This window comes from Petaurus breviceps, unplaced genomic scaffold, assembly GCF_028583685.1.
Source record: "Petaurus breviceps papuanus isolate PSGF00001 unplaced genomic scaffold, PetGlider_PUasm1.0 90881, whole genome shotgun sequence".
Taxonomy (NCBI): Eukaryota; Metazoa; Chordata; class Mammalia; order Diprotodontia; family Petauridae; genus Petaurus; species Petaurus breviceps.
Genome location: NW_027187369.1, coordinates 6615277 through 6642173, shown reverse-complemented (window position 1 = coordinate 6642173; position 26897 = coordinate 6615277). Strand labels below are relative to the sequence as shown.

At 45.6% G+C, this 26897-nt stretch overlaps 1 protein-coding gene and 1 long non-coding RNA gene across 4 annotated transcripts; one reads left to right on the top strand and one right to left on the bottom strand.

Moving 5' to 3' along the window:
- Positions 1-819: 819 nt before the first annotated feature.
- Positions 820-20119, bottom strand: UTP14A (UTP14A small subunit processome component). Of its 2 annotated transcripts, none has more exons than XM_069074051.1 (15): positions 19982-20119; positions 18373-18454; positions 17123-17193; positions 16536-16600; positions 15265-15407; positions 14065-14220; positions 9900-10019; positions 9671-9765; positions 8662-8785; positions 8499-8576; positions 7515-7914; positions 5026-5438; positions 3062-3255; positions 2786-2885; positions 820-1174 (listed from the first exon to the last, which is right to left on the bottom strand). In XM_069074051.1, exons 1-15 carry the CDS (start codon positions 20005-20007, stop codon positions 923-925), a joined length of 2319 nt encoding a protein of 772 aa, XP_068930152.1. In that variant the 5' UTR covers positions 20008-20119; the 3' UTR covers positions 820-922. The 2 variants fall into 2 exon arrangements, with proteins under 2 accessions (XP_068930152.1, XP_068930154.1); XM_069074053.1 differs by having other exon boundaries at positions 18373-18451; positions 19982-20115.
- On the top strand, positions 20029-22147 carry LOC138150651 (uncharacterized). 2 transcript variants are annotated; one of them, XR_011165608.1, is made up of 3 exons: positions 20029-20148; positions 20296-20487; positions 21485-22147. It is a non-coding gene; the product is annotated as an uncharacterized lncRNA (long non-coding RNA). The 2 variants fall into 2 exon arrangements; XR_011165609.1 differs by having other exon boundaries at positions 20111-20161.
- Positions 22148-26897: the final 4750 nt, after the last annotated feature.

Sequence of the window (26897 nt, the reverse complement as noted above, 5' to 3'; positions counted from 1 at the left end):
GATTTAAAAAAAAAAAAAAGGCATGTTTCCCCTTGTTAGCCCCGGAGAGAATGTTCCTGGATCACAAAGTTCCAGTAATAGCTTAACCCTTTGGGGGCATCCACTTCACACATTTCCACAAGTGCAGGAGAACAGCTGGACAAGAAAACCCCAATTCCTCTAAAACCAGACTGGAAGACTTCAGTGCCAAGTATCTGACCCAGGTTCTAGCCCTGGCTGTGCCACTTGGGGCAGATTACCTTGTCTCTGGGTCTGTTTCAGATTCCTAGAACATTAGGGTTCAAAGTCCTTAGGGATCATATGACCAAGGGGTGACTTTTTTGTGTGCTATGGGCCCCTTTAGCATTCTAGAGAAGCCTATGGATCCCTCCTCAGAATGTTTCCAAATGTACAAGATCTAGTGGAAATCAGACATACTAAAATATATTTTCCCCCCATCCATATTCACAGACCCCAGATAGGAACCCCTGATCCAGTTGGACCCTCTCATTTTCCAATGGGGTGCCTGAAATCCAGAAGGGAACAGGAATTTACCTAAGTTAGAAGCTGTCTGTCCCATGGGGGATGCTTTTTCTACTCCTTTTCCCCCTCTCCCAGTAAGAGTCAAGAGAGAATGACTAAAAATGCTGTCCAGATGGATGGAAAGTATTATTAAATCTGCTTTGCACTCTGGATTTTTCTTGCCCAACTTGGTCCCTATTAGGCCATCTAATGAACTCCCAGTACACAAGCAGGAGCTGGGAGACCTTCAGCAGATCTGTTTGATGGTAAAGAGAAAAGGGAGGAGCCTGGAGAATGACTTGATACACTGAGCTCCGCTGATATGGAAGGTTTGTTTTATTTCCAGAAGGAGGCACCATCACCACCTGGGGCACTGTTTCCCAGTACCAAGTTCTCCTGGCCCTGGAGCCATCAAGAAAACTTAAAGCGCTTTCCTCCTATGGTGGGCATGCTGTGGTCTTGTCCTCTGCAGGGTTGGAGAGCCCAAGTGGGAAAGAGCAGACTCAACATCCTTCTCCTTTATGGGCTCAATGATGTGGCCAGGCTTGGTCACCACACGGGGAGCGGTCAGCTTCTGGAAGGCCCTCTGCGTGTTCCATGTGGTGCCCACTGGCGTCTTGATGGTGTCTTCAAACTGATACTGGTGGGTGAACGGGAATGGAAGCATGTTTACCTGCAGAACAGGGGAAAGGAGCTCAGACATGGGGCCCAGGGCTTTGGATGGTTCTAGGTTATGTCAACAGGGTGTGAAGCTGGGGAGGGAATAGTTGGCATGTGGCATTTTGGCAACACTGTGGGTCATGGAAGGTATGGGCCACAGGGGATGGACTGACATGAGGATTCTGTAGCAGAAAGGCAGTGTGGTGTAAGGGAAAGGGCCTTGGATTTAGGGGCAAAGGACCTAGGTTCAAATCTCAGATTTCTTGCATGGTCTGGACAGGCCCTTTCTTTGGGTCTCTGTTTCTTCATCTGTAAAATGAGGTGTTGGATTTTCAATCTATGATCTTGTGAGTGACTGGCAGACAGAACACTAGATTCAAAATCAGAAGACCTGGATTTCAATCTTGGCTCTGACACTAGGTGTGAGCCCTTGAGAACACCCAACTCCAATCTAACCTCTTTTAGGAAGCATTCTTGGGTGCCTTTGGCAGGACATTCACCTCTTAGTTCTGACACAGCACTTTGTTTAGGCTTCTCTAAAATTTGACTAAAGAAGACAGACTGGGCAGGGGAAGGGAGGGGGGGGGGGAGAAAGAAAAAAAGGGGGGGGGGGGGAGAAGAGGAGAGAGAGAGTAGAGGGGAAGAGGGGGAAGAGAGGTAGAAAGAGGAGTCCAATTTATACTTTTTATCCAGGTCAAGATATAAGACCCAATCCCAAAGTACACATGTACTTTCATATTCAAGGAATCAGCAGGGACTTTTCACCTTGAAAAATAATTGATTGCTTTGGGGGGGGTGCACCTCTGGCTTATGGAAAAAAAAAGGAAACAACGATTTTCTCATTCTACTGATTAGCTCCAATCCTTAGGCTCAGGCTAACTCCTGCCATAAAGCAGTTTGTAGAGATTATTCTTCCATGGATTTTCTCCATGGGTCTGTGAATCACTCCTATATCTGGGATTCTGGGATTTCAAGAGCTGGAAGGGACTTTAGAGGATATTTAGTGACCCTGCCCTGCCCCACTCCATTCGATCCTCAGTATGGCGATCAAAGCCTCTCTTGGATTTTCCCAGGCCTCTAACACCTGACACCCATCCCCCACCTGCTCACCCCTTTCCATCTAGCCGCTCTGTGAACAAGACTGAGCATTTGCCCTGGCTGTCCCCCCTCTTCATCTCACCTCCTGGCTCCCTTCAAGTCCCAGCTAAAATACCATCCTCCTAGTACCCCTTAACCTTGGGGCCTTCCCTCTGAGATTATCTCCACTCTCCTCTTGTCTGTGCATATCTATCTCCTCCATTAGACTGAGCTCCTCTGATACTCTGATCACAATCCCTGGGAGGCAGGTATTGTACAGAATGTTGGGGCTCAGAGAGCTTAAGTGATCTGCCCCAGGCCACACAGCTCCTATGTATGTGCCAAAAGAAGGATCTGAAGCCAGGTCTCTGCTCATTCCAAGTCCTGTGTTCTCTTGACTGCTAGCTGCTGGCTGGGGTACTGTCTACGGCACTGTGCCATAGAACACACAGCGGGGGAAGAAACACTTGAACCCGCCTGAGTGTTAGATGCCAAGGCATCTGTGACAGGAACAGGTCAACGGCCTGTCCTGAAGCCCCCTCCCTACCTGGTGGGCTGCCGCCTGGATGTTCCGCTTCTCGCTGATGACCACGTTTGGCAAACGCTTGTCTTTCCTTGGAGCAGCCTTAGGGGCTTTGATGAGAAACCTGAGCAGCGAAAAAAAAAAGATGACTGGCATCAACACCTGAACCAGAACAGTGGCTCCTGAGAGGCAAGAGAGGCTTTGGGTCCTTCTGAGGCTCAGCATCCCTACCCGGAAAATGGGCAGAACAGTTAGCTGCTGGGAGGAAGCCACTTTGGAGAGAAATGAATCAGGGCTTACCGGCGTCTCTTCTTGGCACTGATCACTAGGCCCGGACCGCCCCACTGTCCCCAGCCTGGCAGGCTCAGGTCAATATCTTTGGGCTTGCTTGCTTTCTCAACTTCAAGCTTCTCCTTCTGGAAGTCAGCGATGACATCGTCCCCAGCGAAGGCCTCCTTTATTATCTGCTTTTGGGCTACCTCTTCGTCACAGTCCTGCAAGAAGCAGATGGGAGTGCAGGCTGCCAACTGCTAAGCAGCATGGACCGCCTGGGGTGCCAGGATGTGACATTGCAGCGCCCCCTGGGGGAAGCACCGAACAATGTCCTGTGTGCATGGGCAGAGGAAAGGCCTGGTTCATCAGATCTGGCCTGAGGAGAAGCCACCTCCTCCTTACCTTCTCACCTCTGAGAGGCTACAGAGAGGCTAAGTGCAGGGCCCTGCACTCCAGGGGAGTTCTGGCAGGAATCCACTTCACTTCCTTGCCTTGAGTAGAATCAAAACCCTAGAGCTGGCCAGAGGCTTCCAGGCCTGTCCCCCAATTCACTCTGCATTGGAATCACTCCACTGTCTAAAGGAAGCTTTTGCAATACATTAGGTCAGCCCAGAAATCAGAGGAGTCCTAGTTTTCTAGGGATAATGCTGCCCATATTTTCCAGCCTCCAGCAACACTGGAACATCACAGGTTTTATAGGGAACAGAGCCAGCCAGACCAAACTCTTCCTTTGACACCCAGGCAAATCCTAAGGTCACACAGCAGGCGGCAGTAAGTAGTAAAGACAAAGCTGGGAAGGTTTATTTGGCCAGTGCTGGATGACAGCATTCCAGAACATCTTGACAGGCTGGAACATTGGGCTGCATGGCTCCACGTGGCCACAGCCTACCTTTTCAGACTTACAACCCAACCAAGCGGGCCTATTTGCTGTTTGCTGCCTTTAGCATTCCATTTCTTATCTCCATGCCTTTGTACGGTTGCCCCCTAAGCCAGGAATGCCTTCCAGTCACCTCTGCCTCTTAGAATCCCCAGTTTCCTGCAGGGGGAAGCTCAGGTACCAGTTCACTTCTTTCTCCAAAGACCACACACACTTAGCTTTTTGTGGTCCATCCCCCTAGGCCAGGGGTTAACCTTTTCTTTGTCAGGGACCCCTTGGACAGTTTGGTGAAGCCTATGGAAGGGCCCCTACTCAGAATCGTGTTTTTAAATGCACATAATAAAATAGATTATAAAGGAAAACAATTACATTGAAATAGTTAACAACATATGAGAAAAAACTAAACAAGTTCCTAGTGCCCCTAGTAGAATATAAGCTCCCTGAGGGCAGAAATCACTTTTTCCATATTGTCTTTGGATTCTCAGCACTTACAGGCTACAGAGCTTAGCAAAGAGGAGGCACTTGACCAATGTTTGGTGGACTGGATTGGCAGAGCTCACATTCAAAGCCAGGTTTTGAAATCCTAGGGGATTGGGGAACAGACACTGGCTCAGAGCCCCACCCCACCCCTATAGGCCTCCAACTGCTGCTGCTAGTACTGTAGACTCTGCTTGAAGGGATCTGGGGATGATCCAATGCTCTAAACAGCCCCGGTGCAAAGCCCCCAAGAAGCCTGGACAGTAATGCTAGGGGACACAGTCATGAGCTGCTAGATTTTGGGTTGGAGCACCCAGAACAGAATCATAGTTGTTACCTACACTGATGACCTGAATGGCCATGGGCAAGTCACTACTTGGCTTCTCTGAAAAAGGACATTGCACTAGTTTGAGCTCTGTGGTCCCTTCCAACACCAAATCTCTGGTTCAATAATCAGCTTGGGTTATAGGGCATCTGTCAAGCCACAGACCCATGAAATTTGAATGAAGGGTTTGATTTGGGATATTGAAGTACTTGCCAAGGCCTCCATAAAGTCTTGGCCATCCCTGAACCTCAGATGAGGCCAAGCAGTCAGCAGTTTTCTCCCCACAAGAGCCCCAGGCCCAGCCCCACTCACCTCCTCGTCTACAATGGTGGGGACTGATAAGGAGGGGTTTGCCTTGTGGGTCTTCACTGTGATGATGGTGTGCAGATCAATCATGGGCTCCTGCTGCACCTTGGGAGGACTCCTCTGCTCAGTCTGACTACTCTGCTGCTGCCTTTCCACTCCAGGCCCAAGCTGTTTCTGTTCTTGGCTAACTTCTTCCATGCCAAGCATCTCTAGGGCCTCCATGGTTTGTACTCTTTCTGGCCTCTCATCTAGCAAGGACTGCTCCTCTCTCTGGATGCTTGGCTTACTGGGGGAAGCTGGAGCTGAGCTCACATGCTCTTCTTCTTCTTGCTTCATCTTCTCGTCCTTCTCGTTTATATGCTTAGAGAGGGTCCTCAGTTCAGCTAATACCTCCTCATCTTCCTTTGTCCTCCTGAGTGCTAGAAAAAGAAAATCAGCTATTAGGGAAGGGCGACAGAAAGGTGCCTCATCCTTGAATCACCCATGGGTGATAGGGCTTCTGTGAAAGACACTTCTGGGACAGCTGGCAAACCACTGCCTGGCAAGTGGTGGGCAGAGGGGCTTAGAGGAGACAAAGCACCGCAGCTTTTCCCTGGGTTCTATTCTCAGCTTCACCAATGACTCCCTGGATAATTAGGCAGAGAAACCAGCTGCCATGGAAGACCCAGAGGTCAAAAAATAGGTGGTCTCTGAATGTCAGGTCATTTTAATTTACGCTCTATTGTTTACAAAGCCCAATAGGACACATACTGTTCATTTTGAAATTGGAATCATTCCAGATTATCAAGTAGCATTTTGTCATCCACTGGCTCATTCACAGAACTAGAGGCAGAATTTTCCACAATGGATGCAGACAGCTTACTCTGTCTAGTTGCTAATGACACCCTAGTTTCAGAGCTGGAAGGGACCCCAGAGGCCATCTAGGCCAAGGCCTCATATTAGAGAAGATGGAAAGTGAGGGAAAGGGGTTTGTCCAAGATCCCCCAAGAGGGAAGCAAGGTGAGAACTGGAAAGAACCATCTAGTCCAAGCCTTGATTTTGGGCATGAGGAAACTGGGAGCTGTTAGGCCTTGTCTTCTGGGTATGCATGCATGCAGGCATGCATCCATCCATTGTTCACTTTGACCAGAAGGAACAATTACTTTTCTTTTAGAAGGTAATAATAATAGTGAGCATTTGATCTTCACAACAACCTTGGGAGGTGAGTGCTATCATTATCCCCATCAGTGACAGGTGAAGTGACTTGTCCAGGGTCACAGAGCTGGGAAGTATCTGAGGCAGGATTTCCTGACCCCAAGTCCAAACAATCTACCTACAAGGCCGCCTTGCTGCTTCAGAGCTGGAAGGAACTCAGAGACCATGTAGTGAGTGAATGAGAATTCCTTCTCCAACATCTGGACAACCGATTCCCCAGTCATTGCTTTCAGACCACTGGTGAAAAGTGCCATTGCCTCCTCAGGTAGTCAGACCCTTCTGCTCCAGATAGCTTTAATGGCCGGAAAGTGAGTAGGATTTCAGAATTCTATTTAGTTTTTGTTGGAGACAATTCAGAAACCCAGCCCAAGCTTCTATCTCAGAAGCCAAGACCTGACATACTGTTAGAGGAGAATGTTTTTTAGATCAAGTTTTACTGATGCCTTTTAGCATCATAATCATTTCTGGATTAAATACAATCCACCACCACTGCCACAAGCCTTCCCCTGGAACAAGGAAAACAGTTAAGTGAAACTAAGTGACAGAATCAGTATCTCAGAGCCCAGGCAACATTCTGTGCCCAGTGTCTCCCACTTTGTGAGGAATGGGGGAAGAAGTACTTCCTTACCTCTGCCAAGATCAACCATCACAGCAACATTGTGTTCTAGGGAGCAGTTTTAAAGAGACCTTGGGGGACAGGCCAGATCACATACCAGGCTCCCTGGCACTCCAAACCTATAGCACCAATGCTCTCATTTTCCTTTAAAGTCATGGGGCTTGGTGCAAAACTCCAATCCTGGAAACCACAAGAGTAGACAACTGTGGCTAAGGAAGGGGCTTCTGCCCAGTGAAGGTCCTGCCATGCATTCTGAATGAGTGCTGACACTTTTTTATTCATCAAATGGGCAGATGGGGCATAGGGACAGATTTGGGCTTGAGGCCAGGAAAAACCCAGCAGCCACAGTTGTCCCAAGTGGAAGGGGCTGGTCACCTCAGATCGCAGCAGGATTCTCCTCCTGGGAGGGAAAAGCAAAGGCTGGTAGGGGGGTGGGAGGAAGCTGCTTTGGTGATACAACCTGTCCCATAAAATCAGCACAGCACCCACTTCTAAAGGGCCCTCTATAAGGTTTTACATGCTGCTGTGCCTTGTGACACCAATGCTGTGAGGCAAGCTTTACTGCCCCCATTTTACAGAAGAAAATACTGAGCCTGTTCTTCAGGAAGTGAAGGGTTTCTCCCCAGCAGGAGAGACCACATGGAAATGATTCTTAGAGTGCCAGAGATTTCTCAGGGCAGCTTACCTTTTGTTCTGTATTCCTGCTTCTGTGACCTCTGATCAACCTCTGACCCTTTCTGAAGGGACCCCTGATCGACCTCTGACCCTTTCCAAAGGGACCGCCTCTCTTCCACTTCCTGCAACAGAGTGTCCTCCTCGGCCCCAGCCTTTTCTTCCTCCTCAGGCTCAGACTCTTCACTGGCAATAGGCTTCTTCTGGATGGGAGAGGCCTTGGTGTTGACCCCACGATTCTTCTGCATCCAGGGGTTTGGTCCTTCAATGCTCATCTGCACTTCATTCACAATGTCAGGGATGAGGCCACCATCTTCTTCAGCATCTTCATCATGCTCACTCTCAGAGGGCACCTGAAGTTTCTGAGTCAGTTCTCTGTTCTTGGTCAACTGTTCCTGCATTGCCTTACGGGCCTGAAGGAGACACAGCAAGACTGAGAACCTCAATCCTAGGATTCCCAGACCCATTTGGAGCCCTGCTCAACTCACCAGCCTCACAAACCCACTTGTGCTAAGATATTACGGACCTGGAGTCAGGAAGCTCTGGGGCCCACTTTTGCCCTAGACTATAAGCTGTATGACACTGGGTAAGTCACTTCTCCTCTGTCTGCCTGGCTTTATCACCTATAAACTGGAGACAATAGTGCCTTAGCACCTACTTCCTGGGAAAGCTCAAATGAATGAGTACTCTGTAAACTCTAAAGAGCTTACAAAAATACCAGTGATTGTGAGAGTTCCAAAAGTAGGCAAAGAAATGGTCTCAGCTCTAGGGCTGGAAGGGACCTCATTTTTTCAGATAGTGGAGGCTAGAAGGGCTACAGTCCATGGGGTCACAAAGATGACTGGGAAGGCACATGATTAGAATCCTAACTTCAGAGGCCAGCTAGTCCCAACCTCCTGGGAGTTTCTAAGAAGTGAATTGATGATGCCCTGGCAGCCACCATCCCTGCCCTTCTAGACTCTGTTGTCAGTGCCCCCCACAAGCGCCCATGTCTTACCTCCAGGTCATACTTGGCCATAATAGCCTTTGACTTGGCCCATTTCCCACTGTTTTGGTGCTTGAGGCTCATTCGCTCCTAAGAGAAAGTACAGAGAGTGATGATGATGTGGTTTGAGGAAAGTATGCTGGGCTCTGAGAGCAGGAGGAGAGGAGAAGCCTACCTCCATCCTGGCCTTTTCCATTTTTTCCAGCTCTTCTAAGGCCGCAGTGGGATTAACCTTCTGCAATTCTTCAAACTGCTTGAGAATCTTCTTGGCCTTTCTTTTCTTTAGTACTTTGTGAAACCTGGGGGAAGATGGCCACAAAAGGCAGGATGTGATGATGAAGTGGGGCCACATCCCAAGAGCCAGCTTTGGGTACTGCCCCCCTTCTGAAGAGGACTGTGGTCCCTTTACCCCACTTCGGGCAGCCCTCCAAGGTCCTTTGGGAGGGTGTATGGGGGATAGAATGTAGGGGCGACCTACTGCTTCTAGAAGACTGAGAAAGAGTCAACCCCTAGAGAGCTTCAAGTTGGGGTAAAGAGGGGGTGGTGGGCTGAGGAATCCTACTAGCTTGTGACACATGGCTGGCCTCTCTTTGGGGCCTGGGCAAGAGGAGGTCATTAGGGCAGGGCTATTGAGCAACATTTTTTTCCTTTGACAAAGTAGAGAAGGCACTATCCAGATAAAATCAGAAGGTAGTTTTTAAGCAAAAAAAAGGATAATGGTATTTGGTCTGGGCAGTATCACCAGGCTGGAGAATCCCCTGCCCATCCACAAGGCCCCTTTTACCACAGGTTTGGAGCCAGAGGGATACTGGCCAAGTGCTTTCCCTCTCTTGGCTCTGTCTCCTTCTCTCAAAAGTGAGGGGGGTTGGATTAGGATGATCTCCCAGGTTCTTTCTAGCTCAAAATACTGGGATTCAAAAGACCACTGAGCCTAACCCCCTCATTTTCCAGAGGAGGAAACAGGTTCCTAGAGAGGAAATGATTTGCCCCCACATACATGCAGGTAGGAGGTAGCAGAAGTCAGAATTGAACCCAGGTCCCCTGCCAGTGCCTCTGCTTCTGCACAGCACTGCCTCTGGCCAGTGGCTGCACTTTCCCTTAGGGGTTTACAGCATGGTGTAAACCAGGCTGTTTCTCTTTACTGGAAAAATAACAATCAGCCCAAGCTCGCCAGGACCTCTTACTTTTTGCTTTTGATTTTCTTCTCTCTTCGAGCCCTGGCCTCATAGTAGGACTGCAGGGCCCGGGCTTTCTGGAGCTCTGCTCGGCGCTGCTTGGCCTACAATGAATGACAGGAATGGTAAGCTCAGCGCTGCTGAGCACCTCAGGGAAGAGTGGGCATGCTGAAGATGTTTGCCAAGGAGAGGGAAGGAAGCTGGGGGGAGAGGGGGCCATGGCAGTCAGGGCACTTACCTCCTCCAGGCTCATGGCTTTCAGGGAGGCCTTTTCCACGGGTGTCAACAAAGGGTCGGTCAGAGGCTGCTTGTTCTTGTGGAGGAGGTTAAAAATTTCCTGTTCCAGGGGAGTTCTTGCCTTCATCATACAACAGGACATAGCAAATCTGAGCAAGGCACCCACACCTTTCCTTCCTACCTCCACCTGTTCCATGCCACTGGAGATGAGCTAGGAAGCTAGCCAAGGCTGGCTTCCCTAGGCCAGAGGCAAGGAGCGGAAGCTGTAAAAGAGCTTGCTTCCTTGCTCTTCAATGCCCTAAGGGGGGTTCTCTTCATTCCAATTCTCAGCCTCAGGGGCCAGAGCTGCTAATGACCCAGGAAACTGCAGAGCCACCATCAAGGAGTGAATGTGGCCAATCTCTTCCAAGATCACACATGCCCTATAGTTCTAGAGCACTTCAAGGCTTAGCAAAAAGCTTTCCTCACAGCACCTGAACAGGGAAAAAGGGCCTGAATTTGGAGTCAAGAACATCTGGGTTCAAATCTTGACTCTGGGCAAGTCTGTTCTTTCAGCTTCCCTTGCTTTTCTCCTCTGTAAAACAAGTGCGTTGGACTAGCTGGTCTCTAAGGGTCCTTCCCAGCTCTAAAACAGATGCTCTGGCGAGATTCACAAAGACAAAAACTGATGCCAGAGAGGCTCAGGGTTATTTATGTGTCAGAGGGGAAACAGAGGCCTCTGATCGCCCCAAATAGGTTCTTGATCTGGCCTCTCACCTGCCCTCTTGCTCTAACAGAGAGATGATTCCTCTCAACTCTCCAGATGACCATAAACTCACAGCAAAATGCTCTCTATGGCCCAGAGCAAGACCACACCCCCCCCCAACTGTTCCAAGGTCAGATCTTTCCCTTTAAATTTACTTTCTAGAGAGATGGTAAGGTTAGGTTTTAAGATCAGCATTCTTTACAGCTGACAGTAAAGCAGGGAAGAAAATCTGGCTAACAGCTTCCAGGCAAAACCCATTAACAAAACTTCAGAACAGCCAGCTGCTCCCAATCGTGTGGCCGTATGTGCCGAGATGGGCCATTGTCACTCTCCAGCTCTGTATTGTTCACTTGTGATGGGATCAAATGAGAAAAACAAGGCATTTTTAGGCACTCTCTCCAACTGCTGGGTTCTAGTGGGTTGTTTTTTCTTTTTTAAATTTCCTGAGCACAAAAGGACGTTGTCTGAACAAAAATATGACCTTCGTGTAATTAGCCTGTTTCCTGACAGTTCAAATTTAACCCCAGTCATTTCCTCACTCTGCCTGCAATTCCCTAAACTCCACAGTGCATTTCCCACCATGACTTGGTTCTGTATGTAGGAAACATATGGGCTGCAATACCAGGAGCTGGACTGGAAGATCTTGGGGGCCCCTTCCACTTCAAACTCCTAAGAGTAGCAGAGTCAATCCATCTGCTTTCTCTTGCAGCAGCATCTAGGAAAGATGGCCACTGATTCACCAGGCTCAATGGGCTGGCTGAAGTCTCCAGTCCTCAGATACACAGCCTCCCCTCTCCTTCAATCACACAGCTTTCCTTAGTGGGAATAAATTATAAATGTTGAGGCAAATTGGGAGACAAGGCTTCTTCATCATCTACCTAGGCAAATGTAATTTTCTAGAGAGTGAAGGTGCATAGATGGGCAGGGCCGAATCTTTGCTGTCAAAGCTCTACAAGTGGAACGTTCCCTGATACAACTGCCAATGTGCCACCCCTGCCTACCTAGAGATGGCCTCTGTGAGTTACTGGAACCCAAAGAATTCTTCATCTCTGGGCCAACCTAGCTCTCCTGCACTTACCTAGGCTGGGCCTCACTTCATGACACACAATTCACCTATGGACCCAGGCTTTTAGCGTGGGAGGATCTGTCACTATGTGGTGCTGGCATGGCCAACAGACACATTCCTTAAACACCCCTGTGTGGGAGGGATGGAAAAGAGGCCAGATTTTGAGTGAGACAACCTGGGCTCCCATTCCACTCAACACTTACTATCTGTGTGATCTCAGTTCACACACTTCACCCCGCTGGCCTCAGGTCCTCTGAGGCAAAGACTATAATGATTAGGGTTTCTTCCTCTGTAAAATGAGAGTTGGATTAGATGGCCTCTGAGATCCTTTCCAACCTCATGACTTACTCAAGGACCCCTCCATAGTGTGGCTGTGGAGTCATGACAAATGAAAAGCTACAAAATGGTCCCTACTTCTCATCTCCCTATCTTTTCAGCTTAAAAAAAAAAAGGCAAAAGAAAAGTTAACTAAAATTCTAGGAAATAGGACCAAAGCCATAGCATACAACTTGAAAGAAAAATACAGCCCTTGGAGAATTGTTCAGTGTCAAGCCTTTTGTCTGAACAGTTACAATGAAGAGATCAAGAGTTATCACTCTCACTTACTAGCTGTGTGACCTTGGGCAAGTCACTTAACCCCAATTTCCTTCCCTTCCCCCCTCAAAAAAGTTATCACTCTCTATTAAAGTGTCTAAGAAAGGAAGCTTGGAGGTCACCCTGGTGGCCTACATCAGTGATGTCAAACTCAAACAGAAAGAGGCACCACTAACCTGGCCAGAGGGATCCCTCTGGCCCACATATTGACTTAGTTTTAAGATGTCATGTTATTGATGTTTAACTTTATCTTTATTTATTTTGTTGACTATTTCCCCATTACATTTTAATCTAGTTTGGCAGCACTAGCATGTGTGTGTTTGATACCTCTGACCTAGACTATCCTGTAAGTAAAGTGCTCTAAGTTAAAAAAAAAAAAAAGGAAAAACGAACAAAACAAACAAAAACCGAATGATAAAACCAAACCCACAAAACCTCCAAGCCCAATCTGCCTGGTATTATTCTCTTTTGTCTAACATGTCACAATCTCTTCTCCTGAAAATTAATCGTAAGGCACAAATGCTTTTGTGGCTTGACTGGGCCATGTCCAATACCAATGCACCATGTAAGTTTCTGGAACCCATGCTGTGATCTGAGTGAGTATGGCAGCCTGCACATGTTCTGTGGACAGCCACTTTTCTCTGTTGGCTAACAGCCTCATCCTCTTACCGAGGAAGGATTGCAAAATGGTGATTTGCTGATTATTCCCTTTTGGCTGAGACACAAGCCAACAAGAGGGTTACTGCAATGAGCTGTTTTATGTTTTCTTTTCTATGCCAGCCATTCAATGTACATTTGCAGATGCTCTAGGCCTAGTCCCACCTTCGATCCCATGCCTCTGAGTGACTAAAAACTGGCTGCTCTGAAGTTCACCAAGGTCCACAGTATTAAAGAGCAGCCTATAGCCTCTAATGCTCTGCAGCAGAGGATACTTAACCTGTCTGAGCCTCAGTTTTTTCCTCAATAAGATGGGGACAGCAATGTCTCTGGTATGTGCCTCCTGGGGTCATTGTGACACTCAAAGGACATAATACATGTAAAGTGTTTTGCAAACTAAAACCCTCTAGAATTTGGAATAAGGAATCCCTGCTTCCTAAAACTATTCTGAATGTGACTGAATTTTTCTGCTTTTACAATACCACAATCAAAAAAAGAAAATTATATCCCCAGTGCTGGGACTAGAGTAGACCACAGGTGTCAAATTTGCCACCCAAACTACTGGGATCAGATTAAAACATCTTTGGGAAATGTTTGACAAAACAGGTCAAAATACAATGCAACACAGGTAATGTTAATTTGTGGTTTTTGAAGGCAGATGTCTGCAGAGGAGTACCTGGAAAAATGATGGTGTATGCACAAAGAGAATGGAAAGACCAGCACTAAACCTTTCCCTGGTCTAGTTCCAGCATCCGTAACATGAAGAGGATAGGCCTAGACTCTTATAACTCTACAAATCTCTCAAAGTTATCTTCCTTGGCTGCTGTATTAGTGACAAAACAGAGATGACCTGGCCCCCTACCTTCCTCATGGACACAATTCAATGCACTGGAGTACTGAGCTAACAGGGAGGGCAGTTGGAAGGACCAGATGAGGAAATGGGCACAAAGCACTCTGCACCCACTGGAACACTAGAGAAATGGAAGGTATTACTATTACTTCTCTACAATGGGATTTCGGCTATGAGGCACCCCCATGGCCAACTTGAGCCCTGGCACCTCCCTCCCCTGATGGAAGCTTAGTTCCTCCTTGTCCCAAACGTACCTTCCAGCCCCCAAGCACCTCCTCGATAGGGGTATCTAGTACTTGCTCTTGCTCCAGAGGAAAGACTAGCTGTGGTGCACTCCGATTCTTCAAGACTACCGGGTCCCACTTGCCCATGTCTTGGGAAGTTTTGCTGTAGGCAGCTTCCCTGTGGATCTGAAAGAAACAAGGCAGCCAAGGCCCAGAGCTCAATGTCAAAAGACTTTTTGGATCTGATCACAGACCCAGATGGGCAGGAGCTGGCTCTTATCACGTTACTAGGACTCCAACCTCCCCTGAGATCTTGAATGTCCAGCATCTTGCCCAAAAGCCAGACACCTGATCTCTAGAGCACATTTTTATTTTTACTGAAATAGCCAAACTGTTCATGTGTTGCACTGATATCCACAAAATTTTCTAAGATCCAGAGGAAGGGTTCCAGGAGGCCTAGATGGATCCTTCCTGAAGGATTTATAGAAATCACAGGACAAGATGTACACAGAATGAGGGGCCAGAGATGAGCTGCCATCTGAATCAGCAGAATATCCACACCAATGAGATCACCGATCCACATGAAGATCAAGGGTAGGGTGGCCAGGTTCTCTGGATAATGTCTGATTCAGGCTGGCTCTTTGAAAATACCTTCTTTCTTTCTTTTTTTTTTTTTTTAAAGCAATCGGGGTTAAGTAACTTGCTCAAAGTTACATGGCCAGTTATTTTTTGTGTGGGTGCTGAGTATTTGAGGCCAGAACCGATCCCAGGTTTCCCGATGTTGGGGCCGGCACTCTTACTCACTGCGCCACCTGGCTGCCCCTGGAAAGACCTTCTTTCTAATGAAGCTGAAATTGAGATGGCCCCTAACTCTACCCCAGTTGGCAATAGGCACCCAGTCTGTTAAACAGAGTTCCCAATGATTCCTTCAAAACTGATCCATCTTTAGTACAAGGCCTCTGAGCACTTTCGTAAGGATCAAATTAATGAATCTGGCTTCTCTGAATTACTTTTGCTTTACTGGCCAAGCCTACATGCAAAAAGGTCTCTGATCACGTGGCCCATTCAATATGGAAAACAATGGGATGGCCCTGACCTGGATTCTTCTTAGTCTTTTGTACTGCAAGGGGATTCTATAGCTTTAGGCCTTTTCTCTTTCTATCAAATTAGCCCATCTTGCCACCCCAAATCCTTTCTCTCTCTTTGCAGGCTACCTCCCATATCACTCACCCGTTCATTCTCCTCTTTGCTAAGGGGTAACTCCACAGTCTTCTTATTTTTGACCTTCTTCAGCTGCTTCTTCACAGTGCCCAGTGAGGAGGAAGGCTTAATGGATGCCAGCAGTTCTGCAAGTTCCAGTTTCTCCCCTGTCCCTGTATACAAGCATCAAATGTCTTAGGAGGGGCCAGGAGGGAGGAAGCAGGGGTTGAAGGAGACTGTTCCTGGGATGGTACACTTGGGGAGGCTGGGGTAAACCCGCTCACCAGAAAGCAGCAATCAGATGGGACTGCAAGTGCGGAAAGTGCTTAGTACAGGGCCTGGCATAATTGGGCACTCCTTCCCATTTTTTTTTACCATAAGCCCTAGCCAAACTGAAAGCATTGCTTTTCCAAACACACTGAACAAACTGATAGAAACAGGTTCACATTTTACCACCTAATAAAATGCCCTTAGGCATTAGACTTGCCCCTAATGAGGAAACAAAAAGCAATATTAGCTATTACTCACCTGGCCCAAACTGTTATTTGCTCTGGGTAAATACATAGTTATTGAAGAGGCAGGCCCAGCCACAAAGCCTAGGGTGAGATATGGTGGGGGGAGGAAGGGGGAAGTCCAACACGTACCCCAAATTCATCACTTTTAACTTAGAAGCCAGATTGATGGGTGGCTGTCCAAGGTGGGAGAATCTGAAAGGGGGTGGGGGTGGGGGGAAATATTAGTGAACTACAGATCTGAGGCAGCTAGGTGGCGCAGTGCACAGAGGGCTGAGCCTGGATTCAGGAAGAGGAGTTCAAACCTGGCTGCAGATACTTACTAGGTGTGTGAACTTGGGCAAATCACTTCACCTTTCTGCCTCAGTTTCCTCATCTATAAGATATGGATAATAATAGCACCTACCTCCTAGGGTTGTTCTTATTGAGAGAACATATACAAGGTTCTTGGCAAACCTTATAGTGCTACGGAAATGCTAACCGTTATTGTAAGCAGTGGCCATTTCATCTCCCTCCAGTTACTCTGTCCCTCAATCTCCACATGTCCTCTCAGGGTTTCTCATCCTGCTGTCTGCCCCTTCCCTCCTCCCACCCCCAAACTTCTGAAGGAAACATTGTCCTTGGCACAAGGCAGCTGGTGAAAAAGTAAGAATGTGGAAGTGCTTGCTGTCCACCTACACGCTCTCACATTGAGTGGATCAATAACCAGAGTGGCCAATGATGAGCCTGGGCTTCTGTATGCCCGTGACTGCAGAGGCAGACAGACCTCTGGCTCTCCTGCTGACTTACCTTCAGTGCTGACATTGAACTCAGACACCTGCAGACTGGCTTCTGATCGTTCAGCCAATCTCTGCCTGAAATGACACAGAAGATGAACTGGAATATGAAAATGGACTCACAATTCCAAGCAGAGACTCGCTTGGTTACAGGGCAAGTGGGGATTTGCTAATCTTGACTTTTAGACCTCCCATTCTTGAAAGCTTTGCAGAATGGCCTGCTATCCAAGAAATGACTGGAGGGAGCCCAGAGCCTAGGCCTACTGTTATACCTGAGGAACGACTGGAGGAGCCTTAATGAAGTGAGGAGCAGTGGAAAGAGTATGGGCCCAAATCTCGTGCTTAAGCATAAGGACCATCTTGGGAAAGTCAATGACTCTCTCTGGCCTTCAGGTTCCTTCTTTGTAAACTGACAGACTGGACTACGCTTCTTAAACTGTGGGCCTTGACCCCATATGGGGTTTAAGAAGCGCTAAAGGGGTCGCAAGTGGAGAAAGTTGAAGAAGCCTTGGACTAGATGACATCTAAGGCCCCTTGCAGCTCTAGATACAGGCCTTTATCGAGCTAGCTCAAATGCATCTAGTCTCGGGTGCATGTTACCTGTTCTTTCCATCCAGGCTACCAATGGTCTCCAGAAGCTTTCGATGTTTCCTCTCTCCATCATCGTCCTCCTTCAGATAGAAAAAGATACAGAGTTATGACCCAGGACAGAGGGAAGTTATGCTTGAGCCAATATGGGAACAGGGTATATATGAGTAAGCCCTCAATCTGTGTAATGATTGCGAGACATGGGTAAGCAGATGGGGATGATGTGTAGATATCTCAACATAAACAAAAAGCTCAGCTTTTAAGACTGGATGGATGGAGAGAGATCCCTGAGTAAGGCTGGTAGGAAGGACCATGAATCCTCTAAGATCTGCTGGGATGTTCCATCTGTCTGTCTTAGCTCTGCTTTGGGAAGAAAGGTGATATGTGCCCATAAGGCATTATCATGTAACAACACATACTGACTGGTACCCTGATGCATATAGTAAGTCACATACTACCTGGGGGTTTAACTTCCAGCTGTGCTACTTACTAACAGCATGACTTTGGGCAAGTTCTCTCCCTTCATGGACCCCCAGATTCCTCATCTGTCAAATTAGGGTGATGGACTACATGACCTCTAAGGTCCCTTCCAACTCTAAATCCTATGGTCCAAGATGACCTGTTCTAGGAAAAGAAAACTCCATTATCACCAATACAGTTCTGTGACATTTCAGTTTTCCTGGGAGAAATGATTATTTCAATTATTTGCTTCAAAGCTAAGGATGGTAAAGGATTTGGAAATGACTATATATTTATTAGGGATCTAGTAAGTACCTTTTACTCAGAGGATCATGGCAGTCTGCAGAAACTGAAGTTGAGGGAATAGAGAAAGTCTGTAATGAGCAGGAATACTAATGTTGCTTCACTCCCCTGACCCCACCTCAACTTAAGGTTCTTGAGGGCAGGGAGGAAGTCTTGCACTTCTTTAGACTCTACATAATTCCCAGACCACATTAGGTCCTCGTAAATATTTACTGATTTGATTTGAGCACATAGGGAAAAGGCCAAATATTTACTGGTTCTTTCCTTGACTGTTTCAGGAATTTATTCTCAACTTTAGGGAGGAATGCAGAGGCCTCTCTGTAGAATGGGTCCACAAGGGGGGTGAGTGACCATCAGTGCCATGACTTCTACAATGACAACTTGGTTTCACGAGGGCATAAAGAATAAGATGCAGTACAGGAGTTTTAAGTAAAATTACCTCCCCATGGCACCTTTTTACTGGTCTTTTCTTGAGTCTTAATTCAGTAGCATTCACTTACCTCATCTTCTTCACTGGCACTCAGTGGATATTCTTTAAGTAAATCTCCCACTTCTTCCCGTTGGCCCAATGCCAGAAAGCTGCTAGAAGGCAACAAAGAAATGTTACTACTTATAACATCCCTCCTTCCTCTAACAAATTCCAGCCCAACAAAACTGTATTCTCACATGAGCCTGGAAAACTGAACAAAACTTTGGAAATCTGTAAAATCAAATACCACCTATAAGAGAGGGGCAATGAGCAGGAGTATCATACAATTGTGTGACTACAGTTTGAGGTTTTAGTTCCATCCCTCTGTCCTATACTTCCTAGTCCTTCTAGGGCATCTTCTCAGGTTCTAGGCAAAAGGACAGAAAATGGTTAAAAGTGGTCAACATCATTAGGTACATTTGTGAGTAAATCCTAACTATACCAATAGACTGGGAACTCTTCAAGGTTGGAAACCTCTTTTTCCTTTGAATCTTTGAATTTTCATGCTCTATGAATTGAGGTTGCTTAAAATATTTTGTCAAGTGACTGGTCCAAGGCAAAGAGAGTACCAGTGATGAAGAGAGGTGATTAAGCCGAAACCCAGTGTCTGGCATGGTAAGGAGCAAAATAATAACAAAGACATAGGCTAAGGATGTTGTAATATACAGTAACAAAATATCACTTTTTATAGGAAGCTGTTTACTTTTGCAGAAAAGGGCACTGGATCTGGAATAAGAGGACCTGGGCTCACCTGATGCCTCTGCCACTTACAAGCCCTGTGACTTTGGCCAAGCCATTTCACCTCTCTGGGTCTGTTTCCTCATCTGTAAAATGAGGGAGTTGAAACAAAAGATCTCTAAGGTCCTTTCCAGCTCTAAATCCTATGACCTCATGAATAATATGACATGCAAAATGACATCATATAGACAACTGAAAATAATATATACCCTATAAAATAAGGGTATTAAATGCTGAAGAGAGCCAGTAGGAATAAAGGATTGAGCAGTCAGAGACTGCCAACAGTGTCTTGGCACATAGTAGATGCTTAATAAATGTTTATTGATGGCTGATTAAAGGAGAGACGAATAAGTTGGTCAACAGACATTTATTAGGTACCCATGATTTGCAGGGCACTGTTGTGTTCACCCTAGCAGAGGGGGGAGGGGAAGAATACAACGTATAAATAAGACAGAACCCCTGGGCCCACTGAAGTCACAGGCAAGTATGTGGTAATGGCAGGAATAGAGACAACGTTAGAAAGTGCAGCAGACAAGTAAAAACAAACTGCTATGCTAGCGGAAGGAAGGGAGAGAGTCTCTGCCAAATCAAGAGAGCAGAGAAGGCTTTCTGTAGAATCGACTGGGAGGTTAGAACATCACGGTAGAAAGGGAGCAGAGGGAAGGGGTCAAATCGTGGAGAAGAGGACAAGACGCGGGTTCGGAACCCCAGGGTGGGGCAAGGAAGAGCAACTGCGACAGTAACAAATCGCGGGAAGCGTAGAAGGGGAGCCCCACACTGCATCCCACCCTCCCCCCCCGGCCGCCGGAGGCTCCGGCTCCGGCAGGGATGCCCCGATAGGGCGCAGACTCGGCCCCCCTCTACCCCTGCCCCGGACAGCCCAAGCCCAGGCTCGATCTCACCTCTTTTCAGGGACCTTCCCGTTCATGTTGGCAAGCAGCTGGTATCCTCACGTGGGCCCGGGAGTCGGAAGTCCAAGCAACGCCGTTTCCGGGCCGGGCAGAGGACGCTTTCGCTTCCGGTTCCGCCTCTGGCGCGCGTCACTTCCGCTCTCCGGGAACAGGCGAAGGCAAGGGCAAAGTGTGGGCCTCTCAGGGCGTGATGAGGGCTCGGGGGGGGGGGGGGGGGGGGGGGGGGGGGGGGGGGGGGGGTGGTTCTGAGGCCTTCTCGCCGTCCCCTCCGACTCCCTCCTCTGACCCTCTTTTTCCTCTGTCAGTGTCGCTTCGAGCTCCTCCCGGGTCGTGGTTTCCGGCGAGCCGGGAGGCGGGGCCAGCCGAGCTACTTACGTACTCACTGACGACAGAGCATCCCTTTTAGCTGCATTTACGTGTCGTGTCGACGTAGTGAGCTACCGCGATCAAGAACTTGTTAGTGCTTGGGAAAAAGCGGGAGAGAGTTCACAGTCTAGGTAGGGATGCAAGGCGCACCCCCGCAAGGCGGCCCCTGTATTTGTGCTGGAACACGTGGTCAGTTTCCTTGTCAGAAGTCCCCTCCAACTCTAGATCTAGGATTCTACATGGTACCTTGGACAAGTCCCTTACCCTCCCTAGGCCTCAGTTTCCTCCTCTTGTAAAATGAAGGAGTTGAGCTAGATGGATTCTGGGGTTCTTTGCTGCTAAAAATTTATAATCCTTACTTAACCCCAACTGCCCTCCAAAAGGCAAAAAAAAAAAATTATAATCCTGGGAAAGTCACTTAACATACTGCACCTTAGACCTCCTTTGTACATCAGTCGGATTCTAAGATGACTTATGAGGTCCCTTTCAACTCTAGATCTCTGAAACGCTGTATAACCCTAGATAAATCACCTCACATACAGGACTTTTGGCTTCAGTTTCTTAATCTGTCAAATGTCATGGTTGGAATAGATGAGATCTGAAGTTCTTTCCAGGTCAAGATCTATAATCCTATGTGTTACCTTGGGCAAGTGACTACACCTTGGATTTCAGTTTCCTTATATGTACAGTGAGGGAATTGGACTAGATAGCATCTGAGGTCCCTTTCCAGCTCTAGGGAGGGGTGTAAGGAGGCTGCTACGTGCCAGGCATTGTGCTAGGCACTTTGCAAATATTATCTCAAATTTAAACCTCTTTGTAACCCTGGCAAATCACTTTAACCCTTCTTGGGCCTCAGTTTCTTCCTCTGTAAAATGAAGGGGTTGGATGAGATGACCTTTGAGGTCCCTTCCAGCATCAGGTCCATATTCCTGTGATTTTATTAGTGGAAGTGGGATTTCCTGGAAATGTTTATTAAGTAATATGAAACTATGCCCCCAAAGTCATTAGATCGTATGTGCCCAGCTTTCTGACTCCCTCTGTTAGGATTATATATACCCCCAAAGTATCAAAGACAGAAGAAAAGGACCCATATATACAAAACTATTAATAGTAACTTTTTTTTTGTAGTGACCAAAGATCTAGAAACTAAGGTGATGTCCATCAATTGGGGAATGACTGAATGAGCTATGGTATATGAATGTAACAGAATACTATTCTGCCATAAGAAGTGACTAAAGGGATGGGTTCAGAGAATACTGGGAAGAGTTGTATGAACTGGTACAGAATGAAGTGAGAAGAACCAGGAGAAAATTTTCTACAACAACATTGTAAAGACAGTTGTTCGAGACATAATCTCTGACCAATGTAACAACCCACCATGATTTCAGAGGACTCACAATGAACTATGCCACCTGACTCTTGACAGAGAAGTGATGGACTCAGAGTACAGAATGAGGCATAAATTTTTGGACATGAAGATCAATGCAATTTATCTTGTTTGATTATATATATGTTTCCTGCAAGGGTTTTGTTTTTCTTTAAAGTGTGTGGGGGAGGGGTGGCCAGGTGGCAGTGAGTAAGAGCACTGGACCCAAAGTTGGGAGACCTGAGATCAAATTTGGGCTCAGATACTTAGCACCACACCAAGAAATAACTGGCCGTGTAACCTTGAGCAAGTTACTTAACCCCAATTGCTTTATAAAATAAATAAATAAATAAAGTGTGTGGGGGATAAGAGGTTGAGAAGAAATATGTGTTAATTTAAAAATAAAATGAAAAAGAATTTTTTAAGCTCCTTCTACATGCAGAGCCCTAAACTGAGCATGGGGTGATAAGAAGTTAAGTAAGAAGGATGTAATTCCTGCCTTCGTGTTGTTCACACCAGTGGGGTCAAACTAAAATAGAAATGGATCTCTGCTGGTCTCATGTTGGCCTAGAAAACCACCAATCAATATTTCTGTTTTATTGTAATTTATATTTATTTTGTTAAATATTTCCCAGTTACATTTTAATCTGGTTCAGGAAACAATGGGGAAGACCTGAGGACTGCATGTTTGACACTTCTGGTTTATACTCTAGTAAGGAGATGTTAACACATTTAGCTATGAGATGTAACATTCCAAAATAAGCGTAGTATATAAGGGCAAAAAAGAGTTCTATGTGAAGAGAAAATGTTGGGGCATATGAGAAATAGGGCAGGTTTCTAATTCTAATTTAGAGAGGAAGGGATAGGGTATTTCAGGAGTTAAATAAGTGGCAGAAGTGTGAAGGTTGGATTGAGCTTGATGTGTCCATGAAAAAGATAGATCTTTAGAGCTGAAAGGGACCTTGGAGGCCATCACTCCTATTTTTTAGATGAGGAAAGTAGGGCCCAGACTTGTCCAAGTCTCACAAGTAAGTGGCAGAATCAGGACTCAAAACTCAGCTCAAGTTCATTTTATGGGGGGGAAACTGAAGTTCATGGAGGTTAAATGACTTGGCCAAGGTCATATTAAGTCAGTGGTGGATCCTGGACAACATCTTAGGTCTTCTTGGACATCTTAGCACTGTAGCTAGAGTCCTGGACTTAGAGTTAGGAATATCAGGTTTGAATTTAACTGCTTACTAGATGTACTCGATACTAGATACACAAGTAATTTCACTTTGAAGCCTCGGTTTCCTCAGTTTGTGAGAATTGGTATAAAGTGCTTTTCAAACCCTTAGATCAACATGTAGATGGCAGCTGTTGTTTTGAACTCAGGTCCACTGCCCTTTCTTCTAAGCCAGTCAACCAGACAGACCAGACTAACAAACAGCATTGAAAACAAAGGAGATAGAGAGGGCAGACCATGTTTACAGAGGGGCATGGATAAATGATGGAATGAGGAATTTGGATTTGCATTGATAGGCAGCCAGACACATGAGGATAATGAACCAGGTTATTTTCCTGAACCCTCACAGAACCAAAATTGCTTTGTTTTGTTTTGTTTTGTTTTGTTTTGTTTTGGGGGGGGAGCAGGAAAAAATTCTGCAGCATGAATTAATATGAATGAGACCAAATCTTGATGTGTAGATGTGTATTCAACATTTAGGTGCTTACTGTGCATGTGCAAGGTACAGTACTACTGTACTCAGTGTTTGGAATGCAAAGATAAAACAAAAAACAACCTTTGGAGGGCTTGGTTTCTATTTGGAGGAAAACAAGAAGTTCACAGATAGTAAATACAAAGTGGCCTGAAGAAGAATACAATAACAACTGGAGAGACCAATGAGTAAATCAAGAAGTTGTTTCCTTTTAATCAAGCTATTGATAACATCTCTCCTTTTACTCACTTGTGTTTCAGTGTGCAAAAATGACACCAAAAGGAATCTAAAAGACATTCCTAAAAATTATGAAGCTTTGGTCAAAGAACTAAAGACCATATGGACAAAGATTCTTTGTTCCCCCTGCTGTCAGAGGCAAGGACTTCAGAAGACAAAAGTGGACATGGCAAGTCACAACTGGTTAAGAAAATGGCATCTGTAATTGGGAGTTGTATCCCTGGACCATAGCTTAAAATACAGCAATGGTGGACTTGTGACCAGGGATAATGTGCACCTATCAAGAGTTAAGAAAGAAAAATATGAGCTGATTACAGGCCATAGAGGAGCTTAAAAAAGATTTTGAAAACCAAATAAGAGAAGCAGAGGAAAAATTGGGAAGAGAAATGAGAACGATGCAAGAAAATTATGAAACGAGAGTCAACAACCTGACTGAAGAAAATAACACCTTAAAAAATAGACTAACTCAGATGGCAAAAAAGGCTCACAAAAGGCAATGAGGAGAAGAATGCCTTAAAAAAACAAATTTGCCAGATGGAAAAAGAATCTCAAAAGCTCACTGAAGAGAATCATTGCTTCAGAATTATATTGGAGCAAATGGAAGCTAGTGACTTTATGAGAAATCAAGATGCTGTTAAACAGATCCAAACAAATGAAAGAATAGGAGGCAAGGTGAAATATCTTATTGGAAAAACCACTGACCTGGAAAATAGATCCAGGAGAGAAAATTTAAAAATTATTAGACTACCTGAAAGCCACGATCAAAGAAAGAACCTAGAAATCATCCTCTAAGAAATTCTCAAGGAAAATTGCCCTGATGTTTTAGAACCAGAGGGCAAAATAGAGGTTGAAAGAATCCACCGATCACCTCCTGAAAAAGATCCCAAAAAGAAAACTCCTAGGAATATTATAGCCAGGTTCCTAAATTCCCAGATCAAGGAGAGAATATTACAAGCAGCCAGGAAGAAACAATTTGAATATTGTGGAAACACAATCAGGATAACACAGGATCTGTCAGCTTCTACACTGAGGGATCGAAGGACTTGGAATATGATATTCCAGAGGGCAAAGGAGCTAGGATTAAAACCAAGAATCACCTACCCAGCAAAACTGAGTATCATGTTTCAGGGGAAAATATGGTCATTCAGTGGAATAGAGGACTTTCAAGCATTCTTGATGCAAAAACCAGAGTTGAATAGAAAATTTGACATTCAGATATAAGAAGCAAGAGAAGCATGAGAAGGTAAACAGGGAAAAGAAATCATTAGGAACTTATCAAAGTTGAACTATTAACATTCCTACATGAAAAGTCAAAAGGGGTATGGGAGAAAATATGGGAGAGAGAAGATTAGAGGAGGGGATATCCTGTGGGACTGCTATTTTGGGGCTGTAGGTAGGAGAAAAACTGGGGGAAATGTGTAACTCAAAATCTGGTGTGAGTGATGTAAATCAGAAGTTAATAAAGCATTTGGAAAAAAAGAAATAAAACCAGACAGACAAGTGAAAAAAAAAGAGTTAAGAAAGGGTTTGCCTGGAACCTTGAAATTCTAAGTAAAAGGACACTGGGGTCCTAGTCACCCTGGTTCACCTCCAAGTCATCCTCGCCTCTTCAATGTCCTTAACCACCATCCCTTTCCATTCTCCTGTCTGTTGTGCTATTTTTTCCTCTTATACAACCATGACTGGGGTTGTTGTCATTAGGTTATCATCATTTCCAGGACTATTGCAATAGTTTTTTCATTTTGTTACCAGCTTCTCCTCTCCACAATCTACATTTCAAAACAGCTGCCAATATAAAATGAAAAAAAAAATCATACAGCATACAATGATTTAAAAAATACAAATGGTTGGGGCAGCCAGATAGCACAGCGAGTAAGAGCACTGGCTCCAGTGTAGGGATGACCTGGGGATCAAATCCAGGCTCAGACACTTAGCACCCACCCAGAAACACCTGGCCGTGTAACCTTGAGCAAGTTACTTAACCCCGATTGCTTAAAAAAAAAATACAAATGGTGTCCACTTTAAGCTCTATGTACTTAACACAATTTTTTTCAATATATACTCCCCATTCATTATGAATAAAAGTAATATCAATAGCAGTCCTATATAATCAAGGCAGTGCATTAAATAGTGTTTTTAAGAGCAAGATAATGCAGTGTTTTCTCACTATTCTTCTTTGGCAGTGTAGTTCAGTGCCTGAGTTTTAATTCAGAACAACACCACTACGCAGCCAAAAATTATATTGAAAAAATTGGTATGGTGTAGCATAAATATCCTTTTAAAAATTAAACTGTTGCTCCTACCCCCCACGTTGAACAGATTTTTTTTAAAAGCCCACCAAAATAAGGCCAATACATAGCTTCAGTCAGGCAGAACAAATTCACAATTTGGTCATATCTAAAAACATAAATCTTTTTATGTATCTTATGTTCATCAATTCTGTCAGGTGGTGAGTGCTATGTGTCATCTTCATTCTTTGATTTATCATTGCATGATCAGAGTTCTAAAGTTTTTTAATGTTATCATTGTATAAATGGTTCTTCTAGTGCTGCTCACTTTAATCTGCGTCAGTTCACAGAAGTCTTCTCTGTTCCCTCTAAAACTGTCCATTTCCTCATTTCTATTTATACAGCTCAGGTGTATCCTCAGTAACTCCTCACTCTCTCTTACATCCTCATCCTCAACACATACCCAATTAGTTGTCAAGTCCTGTTGTTTTTATCTTACCAGCATCTCTCCTGTAGGCCTACATCTCCCTTCTGATACTACCACCACCTTGGCTCAGGGCCTCATCACCTCATGCCATGGGCTATCACTATTGCCTGGTGATTGGTCTCTGGAGTCCATGCATTTTCACTGGCCACTCATTCCCCTATGCCTAGAATTAGCTCTCTCCTCATCTCCACCTCCTGGCTTCCATAGTTTGCCTCAAATCTCAACTGAAGTTCCACCTTCTTCAACACTTGCTTAGTTCTCTTTAATGTTAGTGTCTTTTCTCTGAGAAGATCTCCAATTTATCCTGCAGATATCTTGTTTGTACATAGTTGTTTGTATGTTGTCTCCCCCATTAGATTAGGCACTTTTTCAGAGCAGGGATGGGTTATTTTGCCTTTCTTTGCATTCCTGGGGCTTAGCATAGTGCCTAGCATATAGAAGGCACTTAATAAATACTTGTTGTCTGATTGACTGATTTCTTTTGTTACAATAATATTCCATTACTTGCCTATATCACAATTTGTTT